We start from the raw sequence: 14,198 nt of genomic DNA, 5'->3' as shown, positions 1-14,198 counted from the left end.
ATTGAATCAGAGCTGTAGCTGCCAGCCTACAGCACAGCCACAGCCACAGCAACTCGGGATCCAAGCCGGGTCTGCAATCTACACCACAGCTCATGGCAACGCCGGATCCTTGACCCACTGATCGAGTCCAGGGATCAAACCCACAATCTCATGGTTCCTAGTTAGATTAGTTTCCTCTGTGTCACGATGGGAATTTCTGTTACTGTTTTTTTTTCCATTTTTTTAATATAATTTTTTTTTTTGTTTAGGGCTGCATCTGAGTCACATGGAGATTCCCAGGCTAGAGGTCGATGTGCCACAGCCACAGCAATGTCAGATCCAGGCCGAGTCTGTGACCTATACCACAGCTCACGGCAACACCGGATCCTTAACCCACTGAGTGAGGCCAGGGATCAAACCTGCGTCCTCATGGATGCTAGTCAGATTTGTTTCTGCTGATCCACAGTGGGAACTCTTTTTTTTTTTTTTTATCATTAAGGTGCATTATTTGGGAGTCTTTGATGAACTCTGAGGGCATTTTGGAACTTTAGCATCAAAAGACTAATATCCCTGAGGATTACATTTAAATTTAAATTTTATTTATTTTTTTTGGATAGATTGTATTTTCATATGCTGAAAAATTTAAAATGAAACAAACTCTATGTGGAAAGTATCATGTTTCCTATCACCCTTGTCCACATTTCACCCAGATCTCTTCTTTTGGATACATCCAAACTTTCTGGTATTGTATTCTTTATGGAGATATTCTGTGCATATAAGGGAGATTCTTGCTTTGTAACCCGGATTTTATCTTTGTCTTGCCAGAGATCTATTTGTGAGCATTTATTCAATTTAAATAGGGCAAGGGGAAAATGACCGAGGGGATGAAAATCCAAACAAGTAGTAGCATATTTCTTTATGTGTAGGATGGGAAATTGTTGAATTAGAGAAAAGGACAAATGGAAGCAAGACTTTCTTGTCCTGTTTTCTCCTCCCCTGCTCCCTTGCCTGCATAAATATCATATATAGACTCTGAGAATTAGTTTCCCAATTCTGGCTCAGGTAAGTTTTATAAGGATGGTAACATGGTAGTAGCATCTAAGGCAGTGGTTCTCAAAATGTGGTCCAGTGACCCCTGGGCGGGTCCACAAGACCTTTCAGAGTCTGTGAAATCAAAGTTATTTTAGTAATAATACTAAAATACTCTGTGTCTTTTTCACTATTATTCTTTCATGAGTGAGGATGGAGCTTTCCAGAGACCGCATGGTGTGTGCTTATGTCATTGCTCTGGTGGTTATTGGAATGTGTGCCTTCAAAGTTTCTCAGTTTTAATTCCTAGTATTGACAGATATAACCAATATAAACAGAAGCTCTTTGGGTCCTCAATACTTTTTAAGAGTAAAGGGGTCTGGGAGTTCCCGTTGTGGCTGGGTGGTTAACGAATCCGACTAGGAACCATGAGGGTGCGGGTTCAATCCCTGGCCTTGCCCAGTGGATTAAGGATCTGGCATTGCTGTGAGCTGTGGTGTAGGTTGCAGAGGTGACTCGGATCTGGCGTTGCTGTGACTCTGGCATGGGCTGGCAGCAACAGTTCCAATTGGATCCCTAGCCTGGGAACCTCCACATGCCTTGGGAGCGGCCCCAGAAAAGGCAAAAAGACAAAAAAAAAAAAAAAAAAAAAAAAGAGTAAAGGGGTCTGGAGACGTGTTAAGGAGTGGTGGAGATGTCAGTTTAACCTCCCCTTTCTGGATTGCAGTACCAGTACACAGCAGAAGAGTACCAGGCCATCCAGAATGCTCTGAGGCAGAGGCTGGGCCCAGAATATATAAGTAGCCGCATGGCTGGAGGAGGCCAGAAGGTAGGAGAGTTCATGTCCCTGCAAAGTGGGTACCCACAATACTGACTCTTTCAGCGATGACCAGCTCCCTCTCTGGTCCTCTGGGATTCAGGAGGTTTCTCTTCACTGTTGCTGCATGTTTCTTAGTGACTTTAGGAGGGGATGGGTTCCAACCTTTGTTGTCATCTGAAGTGGCCCAAGTTCTGACTGGTCCTTCTGGAAGTTCTTTGAAATAAGTTCACTGGAATTTCTCTGAGAATTCCCTAGAATGTTTAAGGGCAGTTTTGCCAAAAAAAGTTGGTAAGGAATAAATTAAGTAAATTTTGGTCCATGTTTAAGTGTGGCAAGGGATGTTAATCAGCTCTTTTCTCTTTAAATTTTTACCAGGTGTGTTACATTGAGGGTCACAGGGTAATTAATCTGGCCAATGAGATGTTTGGCTACAATGGCTGGGCCCACTCTATCACACAGCAGAATGTGGGTGAGTCTGCTTCCTGGCTCTCTCTCCCTGACTTGGCTGATTCTGGTAGGCATGTTTTGTGGGTGAAGACCTAGGGTAGGTGTGCCCCATTGCCAGCTGGAGGGATCCAGGTAAGGCACAGGATCAATGTCCTCTTCAACTGGTTCTCTTTCCCACTCCTAGATTTTGTTGACCTTAACAATGGCAAGTTCTACGTGGGAGTCTGTGCATTTGTGAGAGTCCAGTTGAAGGTGAGGGTGATGGAATAGACTTCGCTTACAGGCACAGGGCGGGTGCTGAGACCTCTAGGCTGTGGAGCAGCAGCCCAAGAGCTGGGCCTGAGCTGGGGTGGCGGCATTCAGACAGGCTTACTCATGTGCCCTTCAGAGAATTCTGTAAAGCTCTGTTCTCTTGCATTTGTAAGTTGGCTAAAAGTTTTCACCATAAATATAAACAATTGCAAGGGTATATTTTTTGGCGTGTTATAAAATTTTACATTCTAAAGTAAATCCTACCTTTTTTTTTTTTTTTTTTTTTTTTTTTTTGCCACACCCTTAGCATATGGAAGTTCCTGGCCCAGGGATTGAATCTGAGCTGCATCTGTGACCTATGCCACAGCCACAGTAACACCAGGTCCTTAATGTGTTATGCCACAGCGGGGACTCCTATTACATCTTTTTTTTTTGCTTTTTTAGGGCTGCACCTGAGGCATACGGAGGTTTGCCACAGCCACAGCAACAGTAACATGGGATCTGAGCCTCGTCTGCGACCTACACCACAGCTCATGGCAACTCTGGATCCTTAACCCGCTGAGCAAGACCAGGGGTCGAACCTGCGTCCTAATGGATGCTAGTCAGATTCGTTTCCTCTGAGCCACGATGGGAACTTGTGCAGTTGGATTCCTAACCCACTATGCCACAGCAGGAACTCCACATCCTATTTTTTTATATTATGCAAAATGCTTTTCATTTCTTTTTCTGCTTTTTTGGGGCTGCGCTTGCAGCCCAGGGTAGGGGTGGAATTGGAGCTACAGCTGCTGGCCTGCACCACAGCCACAGCAACGCCAGATCCGAGCCATGTCTGCGACCTACACCACAGCTCATGGCAACACCAGATCTTTAACCCACCGATAGAGGCCAGGGATTGAACCCGCAACCTCATGGTTGCTAGTCGGATTCGTTTCCGCTGCACCACGAAGGGAACTCCTGTTTTGTTTTTATTTTTTTTCTATTAGTTAGTTTATATATCCATAGTTAATATTTTTCCTAGACTAAACATTCAGCAAAATAATTCTGATTTATTTTTGTAAATAGTTGTGAAAAACTTAGTCACATAAATAAACTGGGACTGGAAAGAGTTTTGTTACAGTGTCATTCATTTCTTTGAATGCTTTCTGAGTTATGTTTCAGAAATCCCAGTGCTGTCATCAGAAATTATATTCAGCTGTCTGTCAGCTAACACCCCCACCAGGCCCACCTTTAATTCTGGTGGAAGCTGAGAAACGGATGCCACCTGAGTTGTGAGAGGATTTGTTGGAAAATACAATATTTCGAATTTTCCTTTTGTTTGGTGTCCCAAAGGTTTTTACACTGCAGGGTAATACAAGACTTGGGGTAGGTGGAGAGGTGCCTTTTTCATGTAAAGAGATGAGAAAGCAGAGTTTTCTTGGCGCTTTGACCACAGGACACTTCTAGGCAGGTCCAGCCCAGGAAATGGTGCAGGAATTTGATTCTGACCACTACCTGTGTCGCAGGCCCTGGGCTCTGCCCTCCCGGTTCTGCCTGAGGAAAGGAGCTCGGCGTCCAGGGCAGTCTGCTGCTCCTGGTGTGATACTCCGATCTCCTCTTCTGTCCCCAGGATGGCTCGTATCACGAAGACGTGGGTTATGGTGTTAGCGAGGGCCTCAAGTCAAAAGCCTTGTCTCTGGAAAAGGCGAGGAAGGAGGCAGTGACAGACGGGTTGAAGCGTGCACTGAGGTAAGCGGATCCTCTTCATTTCAGCTCTGGGTTCAGAGCAGCTTTTTTTTTTCCAAGGTGAAACATCCACATGGTTCAAAAGTAAAAATAATGTAAGTTTCCCTCCCCTGCCCCGGTCTATGAGTGGCCTGTTTTCCAGCTCTCTTCCTGACTCCCCAGTGCTTCCTTATGCTCAGGTCCCCCAGTTTTTGGGAATAAGCGGTAGAGCCCTGCGTTCTCTGTTCTGAGCTTGATTGGCAAGCCCTGCTCCTCTCATTAGTAGTATGTCTTGCAGACCTTTCCACACGGGTACATGGATTGCTTCCTCATTCTCTTTAACACACCCGAGCAGTTCTTCATTGTGTATATGTATTATAGTTGACTTGATTACATAGAGCAGGGCTTTTAACTTTTGTTGGGGTCGTAGATGCCTTTGGAATTGAATCACCAGAAAAATACATGGAAAGCATGCCTAAAAAATTGCCATATGTAACCTGTGGGGGAGTCCTTGTATTCCAAGTAAGAATTTTGGTCATGGAGGGTTGGGCTCGAATGTGTGTGCTCACTGTATTGGGGAACTGGAGCAATTCTTGGGAAAGAAATCTCTGCTCTGGAATTTGTGCTCCATGTCAGGAGGTGATGTGTGGGATGTGGGGAATGGCTTCTTAGCCTCTCAGTGCTGTACTCTCAGAGTCGAGTTTAATATGGTGGAGGAATATGGCCCATGCCTAATAAACACTTTAAAAAAATTTTTTTTTTTTTAGGGCTGCACCCACGACATATGGAAGTTCCCAGGCTAGGGGTCGAATTGGAACTGCAGCCGCTGGCTTACACCACGGCCACAGCAATGCTAGATCCCGGCTGAGTCTGTGACCCACACCACAGCTCTCAGCAATGCTGGATCCTTAACCCACTGAGCAGGGCCAGGGATCGAATCTGTACCCTCATGGATACCAGTCAGGTTGTTACCGCTGAGCCACAACAGGAACTCCCCAGTGAACATTTTGACTGCTTATCAGCATCCATTCCCTCTGCTGCAGTTGAGAAGCAACTTGTACAAAGGTTGTAACTGTTTTCTGATATTTACATGTAATAATTTTTCAACCCTGTTTCACTTTTCTTTTTCTTATCCTTAGAAGTTTTGGGAATGCACTTGGAAATTGTATTCTGGACAAAGACTATCTGAGGTCCCTTAACAAGCTTCCACGCCAGGTATGTTAGAAGTGGGGGGTGACATGTGGTGTAGTAAACGTGGAACTGATGCCCTATGTCATGAGTATTTGGTGATAGAGAAGTGAAGATTCAGCTACTCAGAGGGTCTGGAGTGTGTATTTCAGACTTAATTTACAGATGAGGAAATTGAAGCAGGAAGCCCTTGTGTTTCTTCTCCTGTACAGAGAACTCTGCTTGGGAGTGGTCCGTGAACCTCAAAAGGAGCATAGTGCCCTCCCAGCACTACTGTCATTTCTTAGCGACACTCAGAGCCTGACCTGTTGAACCTTTTCCCTCAGCTCTTAGATGTCCCTTGTTTCTGTTGACGCCTGTCCTGTGATCTGCACATTTGCCCTTGGAGAATGGGGGTCTGGACTTCAGTGTGATCCAGGTTCGTCAGGTCCGGGAGTGTTCCTGCTGCTTGGTGGAGTGTGGCTGCTTCCTTGTGAACCCTCTGGCCCCTGCAGGGCCACACACAAGGCAGCCTTCCCTCTCTTACTTGGGGGCTTCTTTTTTTCCTGCTGCTCCTATCTTTGGCAGCTGTTAGAACTCCATTTGTTTCCTTTTTTTGTCTTTATAAGGCTGCGACCACGGCATATGGAAATTCCCGGGCTAGGGGTCAATTCGGAGCCACAGCTGCCAGCCTACACTGCAGCAACAGCATTGTGGGATCTGAGCTGTGTCTGCAACTTACACCCCAGCTCATGGCAATACCGGATCCCCGACCCACTGAGCGAGGCCAGGGATTAAACCTGCATCCTCATGGGTATTGGTTGAGTTTGTTACCGCTGAGCCAAGATAGAAACTCCCCATTTCTTTTCTTTTTAAAAATCCTTTTTATACATTATGTTGGCTAATATTTTGTCAAGGATTTTTGCATCTGAGTTTATGAGGGCTATTGCAGGGTTTTTTTTTTTTGTGGTAAAAAACCCCACAAAACATGAAATTTACCATTTGAGAGTGTACAGTTCAGTAGTGAAACACATCTCCAGAACCTAGAGTACTGAAACTCTGTACCCGTAAAAAGAGTCCCCTTTTACACCTTCCCTCAGTCCCTGGTAACCACCATTCTGGTTTCTGTTTCCATGAATTTGACTGTTTTAGAAACTTCATATAAGTGCAGTCATGCAGTTTTTGTCTTTCTGTGACAGGCTTATGGTACTTAGGGTAATATCCTCAGGGTTCAGCTATGTGGCAACATATGTCAGAATTTCCTTCCTTTTTAAGGCTGAATAACAGTATTCCATTGTATGTATATATCACACTTCCTTTATTCCTTCATCCATCAGTGGACATTTAGGTTGCTTACATTTCTTGGCTGTTGTGAATAGTGCTGTAATAGTGCTGATGGAAGCATGAGTGTGCAAATACCTCTTGAGGACTCTCCTTCTAAAGGTTTTTCAAAAAGTGGGGTTGCTGGATCACATGGTGTAGTTACCTTTTTTAGAGGGTGGGGGAACCTGCACTCTGTTTTCTATATAGAAAATGGCTGCACTTGTTCTGCAGCTCTGCCAGCAGAGGGCAAGGGTTGTGATTTCTCCACATCCTGACCAACACGTGTTGTTTTCTTTCTGGCTGTGCCCACTGCATGTGGAAGTTCCTGGGCCAGGTCTTGAACCCATGCCACAGCAGTGACAATGCTAAACCCTTAGTTTGCTGCACTACCAAAGAACTCCTCTTTTTGTTTTATTTTATTTTTTATTGTAGTTGATTTACAGCGTTCTGTCAAATTCTGCATACAGCAAAGTGACCCAGCCATAAACACATATACATTCTTCTTCTCATATTATCTTCTGTGATGTTCTATCAAAAGTGACTGGATGTAGTTCCCTGCGCTGTACAGTAGGACTCCATTGCTTAGCCATTCTAGTATCTATTCTGTCATCCATGTAGTAGTTTGCATCTACTAATCACAAACTCCCAGTCCATCCCACTCCCTCCCCCTTGGCAATCACAAGTCTGCTCTTCATGTCTGAGGGTCTGTTTCTGTTCTGTAGATAGGTTTATCTATGCCATATTTTAAATTCCACATATAAATGATACATGGTATTTGTCTCTCTTTCTTTTTTTTTTTTTTCTTTTTCCATTTAGGACTGCACTGGTGGCATATGGAAGTTCCCAGGCTAGGGGTCGAATCGGACCTACACGTGCTAGCCAATGTCATAGCCACAGTGACATGGGATCCAAGCTGCATCTGCAACCCGCACCACAGCTCATAGCAATGCCAGATCCCCAATCCACTGAGCGAGGCCAGGGATTGAACCCATGTCATTATGGATACTAGTTGGATTCGTTTCTGCTGCAACACTACAGGAGCTCCCTGTCTCTCCCTTTCTGACTTACTTAGTATAAGAATCTCCAGTTCCATCCATGTTGCTACAAATGGCATTATTTTGTTCTTTGTTATGGCTGAGCAGTATTCCATTGTATATATGTACCACATCTTCTTAATCCATTCATCTGTTGATGGACATTTAGGTTTTTTCTGTATCTTGTCTATTAGGAATAGTGCTGCAGTGAACATAGGGGTGCATGTATCTTTCTCAGTGAAAGTTTTGTTCAGATATATGCTCAGGAGTGGGGTTGCTGGATCATATGGTAGTTCTATATTTGTTTTTCTGAGATACCTCCATACTGTTCTCCATAGTTGTACCAATTTACATTCCCACTAACAGTGTAGGAGGGTTCCTTTTTCTCCACATCCTCTCCAGCATTTGTTATTTGTAGACTTATTAATGATGGCCATTCTGACTCATGTCAAGTGGTTTCTCATTGTAGTTATTTATTTATTTATTTTTTTGTCTTTTTGCTATTCCTTTGGGCTGCTCCCTCGGCAGATGGAGGTTCCCAGGCTAGGGGTCGAATCGGAGCTGCAGCCCCCGGCCTACGCCAGAGTCACAGCAATGTGGGATCCGAGCCACCTCTGCAACCTACACCACAGCTCACGGCAACACTGGATCATTAACCCACTGAGCAAGGGCAGGGACCGAACCTGCAACCTCATGGTTCCTAGTTGGATTCGTTAACCACTGTGCCACGGCGGGAACTCCTCATTGTAGTTCTGATTTGCATTTCTCTACTAATCAGTGATGTTGAGCATTTTTTCATGTGCCTATTGGCCATCCATGTCTTTGAAGAAATGTCTGTTTAGATTTTCTGCCCATTTTTGAATTGGGTTATTTTTTTGCTTTTGAGTTGTATGAGTTGTTTGTATATTTTGGAGGTTAAGCCCTTGTTGATTGCATCATTTGCAACTATTTTTTCCCATTCCATAGGTTGTCTTTTTGGGTTTTTTTTTAATGGTTTCATTTGCTGTGCACAAGCTTGTCAGTTTGATTAGTCCTATTGGTTTACTTTTGTTTTTATTTCTATTATCTTGGGAGACTGACCTAAGAAAACATTTGTACAGTTGATGTCAGAGATTTTTTTTTTTTTTTTTTTTTTTTTTGCTTTTTAGGGCCGCACTTGCGACGTATAGAAGTTCCCAGGCTAGGGGAGGAATTGGAGCTGTAGTTGCCAGCCTAGACCATAGCCACAGCAACTCGGGATCAGAACCACGTCTGTGAAGTATACCACAGCTTGCAGCAACACTGGATCCTTAACCCACTGAGCAAGGCCAGGGATCGAACTTGCATCCTCATGGATACTAGTCGGATTCATTTCTGCTGCACCATAGTGGGAACTCCAAGAATGTTTTGCCTGTGTTGAGGGTGTGTTCTAGTTTCATTGATTTACATGCAGCTGTCCAGTTTTCCCAACACCACTTGCTGAAGAGACTGTCTTTTCCCCGTTTTATATTCTTACCTTCTTTGTCAAAGATTAATTAATTGCCTGTAGGTGTCTGGGTTTATTTCTAGGTTCTCTGTTCTTCCATTGGTCCGTATGTCTGTTTTTGTATCAGTACCACACTGTCTTGATTATTGTAGCTTTGTAATATTGTCTGAAGTCTAGGAGAGTTATGCCTCCTGTTTGTTTTTTTTTCTCAGGATTTCTTTGGCAAGTCTGGGTTTTTTATGGTTCCATATAAATTTTTGGGCTATTTGTTCTAGTTCTGTGAAAAATGTCATGGGAAATTTGATAGCGATCACATTAAATCTGTAGATTGCTTTGGGTAATATGGCCATTTTAACAATATTAATTCTTCCAATCCAGGAGTGTGGAATATCTTTTCATTTCTTTGAATCCTCTTTAATTTTCTTTCTTTTTTCTTTTTTCTTTTTTGTCTTTTTTTTGTCTTTTTGTCTTTTTGCCTTTTCTAGGGCCACTCCCACAGCATATGGAGGTTCCCAGGCTAGGGGTCTAATTGGAGCTATAGCCTCCGGCCTATGCCAGAGGCCGCAGCAATGCTGGATCCGAGCTGTGTCTGCAACCTACACCACAGCTCACGGCAACGCTGGATCCTTAACCCACTGAGCAAGGGCAGGGACCGAACCTGCAACCTCATGGTTCCTAGTCAAATTAACCACTGAGCCACGACAGGAACTCCCCGTTTTCCTTTTCTAGGGCTGCTCCCGCGGCATGTGGAGGTTCCCAGACTAGGGGTCCAGTCAGAGCTACAACTGCTGGCCTATGCCACAGCCACAGCAATGCAGGATCCGAGCTGCATCTGCGGACCTACACCATAGCTCACGGCAATGCCAGATCGTTAACCCCCTGAGCAAGGCCAGGGATTGAATCTGCAACCTCATGATTTCTAGTCAGATTTGTTTCCACTGTGCCACAATGGGAACTCCTGATTAATGTTTTATAGTTCTCAGTGTATAAGTCTTTCACCTCCTTGGTCAATTTTATTCCTATGTATTTAATTTTTGGGGGTGTGATTTTAAAAGGTATTTTTTCTGTATGCCTTTTCTAATATTTCATTGTTAGTATACAGAAATGCAGCTGATTTCTGAATGTTAATCTTGTATCTTCTTTGCCGAATTCAATGATCATTCTGAGTAATTTTTGTGTGGAGTCCTTAGGGTTTCTGTATATAGTATCCTGTCATCTACATAGAGTGACAGTTTTACTTCTTCTCTTCCAATTTGGATACCTTTTATTTCTCTTGTTTGTCTGATTGCTGTGGCTAGTCCTGTGTTGAATAAAAGTGGTGAGAATGGGCATCCTTGTCTTGTTCCAGGATTTTAGTGGGAAGGCTTTCACCTTTTCTCCATTGAGTATTATATTGGCTGTGGATTTGTCATAAATGGCTTTTACTATGTTATGCTCCCTCTGTACCCACTTTGGTAAGAGTTTTTAATCATGAATGGATATTGGATTTTGTTAAATGCTTTTTCTGCATCTATTGAGATGAGCATGTGGTTTTTTACTTTTCTTTTGTTAATGTGGTGTATGATGTTGAATGATTTGTGTGTCGAACAATCCTTATGAACATGGGATGAATCCCACTTGGTTGTGGTGTATGATCTTTTTTGTGTGTTGTTGGATTTGATTTTGATGGGAATTTTTGTATCTATATACATCAAAGATATTGGCCTATAATTTTCTTTTTTGGTAGTATCTTTGGTTTGGTATTAGGGTGATGGTGGCTTCATAGAATGTCTTTTGGGGAGTATTCTTTCTTCAGTCTTTTGAATAAGTTTAAGAAGGATGTGGAGTTCCCATCATTGCTCAGTGGTTAACGAATCTGACTAGGAAGCATGAGGTGGCAGGTTCGATCCCTGGCCTGCTCAGTGGGTTAAGGATCCGGTGTTGCCGTGAGTTGTGGTGTAGGTTGCAGACACAGCTTGGATCCTGCATTGCTGTGGCTCTGGCTTAGGCCAGCAGCTACAGCTCCGATTAGACCGACTCCTAGCCTAGGAACCTCCATATGGCGCAGGTGCGGCCCTAGAAAAGACAAAAAAAAAAAAAAAAAGAAGGATGGGTATAAGTTCTTCTTTGTATATTTGGTTGAATTCGCCTGTGAGGCCATCTGGTCCTGGATTTGTTTGTAGGTAATGTTTTTATTACATATTCAATTTCATTTCTAGTGATGGGTCTGTTCAAATGACATATTTCTTCCCTGTTGCAGCATACATCCATTTCTTTTTAATTTACTTTTCAATGTAGACAAATTTCACAGTATAATTTTCATTTTCAGGTTATCTTTATCAAAACGTAGTCATCTCAGTCCCTCATATTCTGTTATTCTATCAGCACCAGTATTATTGAGAGAAGTTCTCCCAAGTGAAAAATCTTGGCGTTTTTATAGTGCAATAGTATGTGGTCATTTCCATCACAAAAAGTAGATAGCATCAGATCTAGTTGCCAAGGAAAGATTCAAATTAGATTTTGTAGAGCTTTTGCCCTATATAAAAGCCAAAGTATGATTTATTTTTATCAAAGTTAATTGATATAGAATGGTCTAAGGTGGAAAATGAAATTGTTTTATTCTTCATGTAATTAAAAACATTACTTGAACCTGTGGATCCTTTGTCTCAGCTTCTCAGGACCTACAAGGAATGGTTGGTAGGGGACTGTGCCATTTTCCAGGTATTTAGATCTTTAAGGAAGAGGGAGGGCAGCTGGAGAAAGTTATTTTCTCTTCTCTTTCTTTTCTTCTTAGCTGCCTCTTGAAGTAGATTTAACGAAAGCAAAGAGACAAGATTTTGAACCATCTGTGGAACAAGCCAGATATAGCAGCTGCCGACAGAATACAGCTCTGGTGCCCCCCAAGCCACAGGAGGTGACCTCCCCTTGCAGACCCAGCTACTCCAATGGCCCCCATGTTGTGACACAGGGGGATAAGGACAGCAGCTCCCGGTATGGGGCCTCCCGTCCCTCTCTTCTCTGACCCTTCCCGGGGGTCTGTGTCACCTTCAGAGCCAGCACACTGGTTTACGTGGGCCCTTCGGAACCGCTGTGGTTATCTGTCAGCTCAGGCACTCACCCCCACCCCGTTGCTCTTTTGATGCAGAAGCCTGGCCTCCTGCACTATGGATAGTGATGCCACATACCTGCGGAAGCTCCGGCAGAAACAGCTGCAGCAGCAGTTCCGGGAGAAAATGGAGAGGCAGCAGCAGGGTCCCCCCTCTACTCTACCCACTGAAAAGAAGGATCAAGGTGAGAGTAGTAAGCAGAGGCTCTGGGGCGACTCTGATCCCCTGCCAGTAGCAGCAGGTTAGGTCTAAGCCAGCACTCAGCAGTACTCTCCACGGGGGACAGGACCATGAGGCCAAGGAGTTCAGGTTGTGAAGTCCTGTCCTGCACGTCCCCATTACTGAAGGCACTGGTCTTTTTTTTTTTTTTTTTTTTTTCCTTTTCTTTTTAGGGCCTCACCTATGGCATATGGAAGTTCCTAGCCTAGGGGTTGAATCGGAGCGCCAAAGCCACAGCAACACAGGGTACAAGCTGAGTCTTCGACCTACACTGCAGCTTGCAGCTACGCTGGATCATTAACCCACTCGGCGAGGCCAGGGATTGAACTTGCATCCTCATGGATACTAGTTGGATTCTTAACCTGCTGAGCCACAGCTGGAACTCTAAGACACTGACTGGTCCTTTGAGAGGATGGAGATGGGCCTTGCATAATCTGGAACCAGTCATTTCAGGGGACAGAACTTTTTTTGGCCTCAATTACTTTGGCTACAGCTGCCTGAGAAAGCCTTTCTGAGCTGTCTTTGAACATAAAACAAAAGTGGGGCTTCTGGCAAATCTTTTTTTTTTTGCTTTTGAGTGCCGCACCTGAGGCATATGGAGGTTCCCAGGCTAGGGGTCAAATTGGAGCTACAGCTGCCGGCCTACACTACAGCCACAGAAACACAGGCAGGATCTGAGCCACATCTGTGACCTACACCACAGCTCACGGCAATGCCAGATCCTCAACCCACTGAACGAGGCCAGGGATTGAACCCGTGTCCTCATGTTTCTTAGTTGGATTCTTTTCCACTGCGCCACAACGGGAACTCCTGGCAATTCTATAAGCTTTTGTTCATTTGAGTCCACATTCAGTGGGAATAGTAGATAACAGATTTTTTTGAGTCTTTCCCAGAGACTAAAATCAGAGGGCTTATCTCAGACCAAAAATCCAGACAAAAAAGCTGGATTTTTGCCCAGCTTCTTCCTTAGAATCATGAAGATTCATAGAGGACTTGCTGTCATGTTTTAGTTCCTTATAATTCCCCTCAGCACTAGCAGGCTGAAATTAATGTAGGAAAAAAAACAAAAACAAAAAGAAAAACAAATAATTTACTTTTCTGGGGATGTTTTTCCTAAGAATTAATGTTCTGTATCTTTAGCTTCTGGACCATTCTGGAAGCTCTGGGGGTGAGGGGTGGAAAAGGAGTGTCCTTCAGGACTCCCGCACCCCTGATCAATCATCATGTTGGTTTTATACACTAATTTCTACTTAAGATTTTGTTTGAACAAGGGTTATAGCTTCAAAAAGTAAAAACTTGACGAGATGTCTTATAATAAGCCATTTCTGCTGCTAAAAAGGAAACTTTTGTTGGTGAGAACAAAAAATAGAGTTTTCAGACCTGTTTTATATAGGTCTGGGACACAGGGTCCTGCTGGCTATGCTGTGTAATCCCAGGCAGCTCTGCCCCCTGGCCCAGTTCTACTGTCCTGAGACTGTCCCTTCTCTGCAGCAGGACCACTGGCGAAGCACAGCACTCCCGGAATTGCTGTTTCAGAGCCACTCACTAAGACAGCCGTCCTTGCAGGTTAGTAGGTTGAAAGGAACAGCTAGGTACTAGTCAGTAAATGCTATGAAGCGTCTGTAGATTGCTGTGTACTTGGGTAGTCACAAGTACATTTTAAAAGAGGCATTAGG

The 14,198-nt window shown here is 43.9% G+C and overlaps 1 protein-coding gene across 51 annotated transcripts in view; it reads left to right on the top strand.

Annotated features, from left to right (window-relative positions):
- Positions 1-14,198, top strand: part of RAD52 (RAD52 homolog, DNA repair protein) — an 81,957-nt gene that overhangs the window by 63,824 nt on the left and 3,935 nt on the right. For 9 of the 51 annotated variants that reach the window (XM_085024386.1, XM_005664104.4, XM_085024383.1 and 6 more), the window contains 8 exon segments: positions 1,736-1,837; positions 2,204-2,297; positions 2,460-2,527; positions 4,134-4,252; positions 5,368-5,443; positions 11,991-12,187; positions 12,342-12,487; positions 14,014-14,088. In XM_085024386.1, coding sequence (XP_084880512.1) covers positions 1,736-1,837; positions 2,204-2,297; positions 2,460-2,527; positions 4,134-4,252; positions 5,368-5,443; positions 11,991-12,187; positions 12,342-12,487; positions 14,014-14,088 — 877 coding nt within the window. 51 annotated transcript variants of the gene reach the window in all.

The sequence above is a fragment of the Sus scrofa genome, chromosome 5 (assembly GCF_054392235.1).
Source record: "Sus scrofa isolate SSC_HxYL_T2T_F1_AM1 chromosome 5, Sscrofa_HxYL_maternal_Yorkshire_Landrace_v2.0, whole genome shotgun sequence".
NCBI lineage: Eukaryota > Metazoa > Chordata > Mammalia > Artiodactyla > Suidae > Sus > Sus scrofa.
Note: the sequence above shows the minus strand (reverse complement) of the source record. Positions and strands in the feature narration are given on the sequence as shown.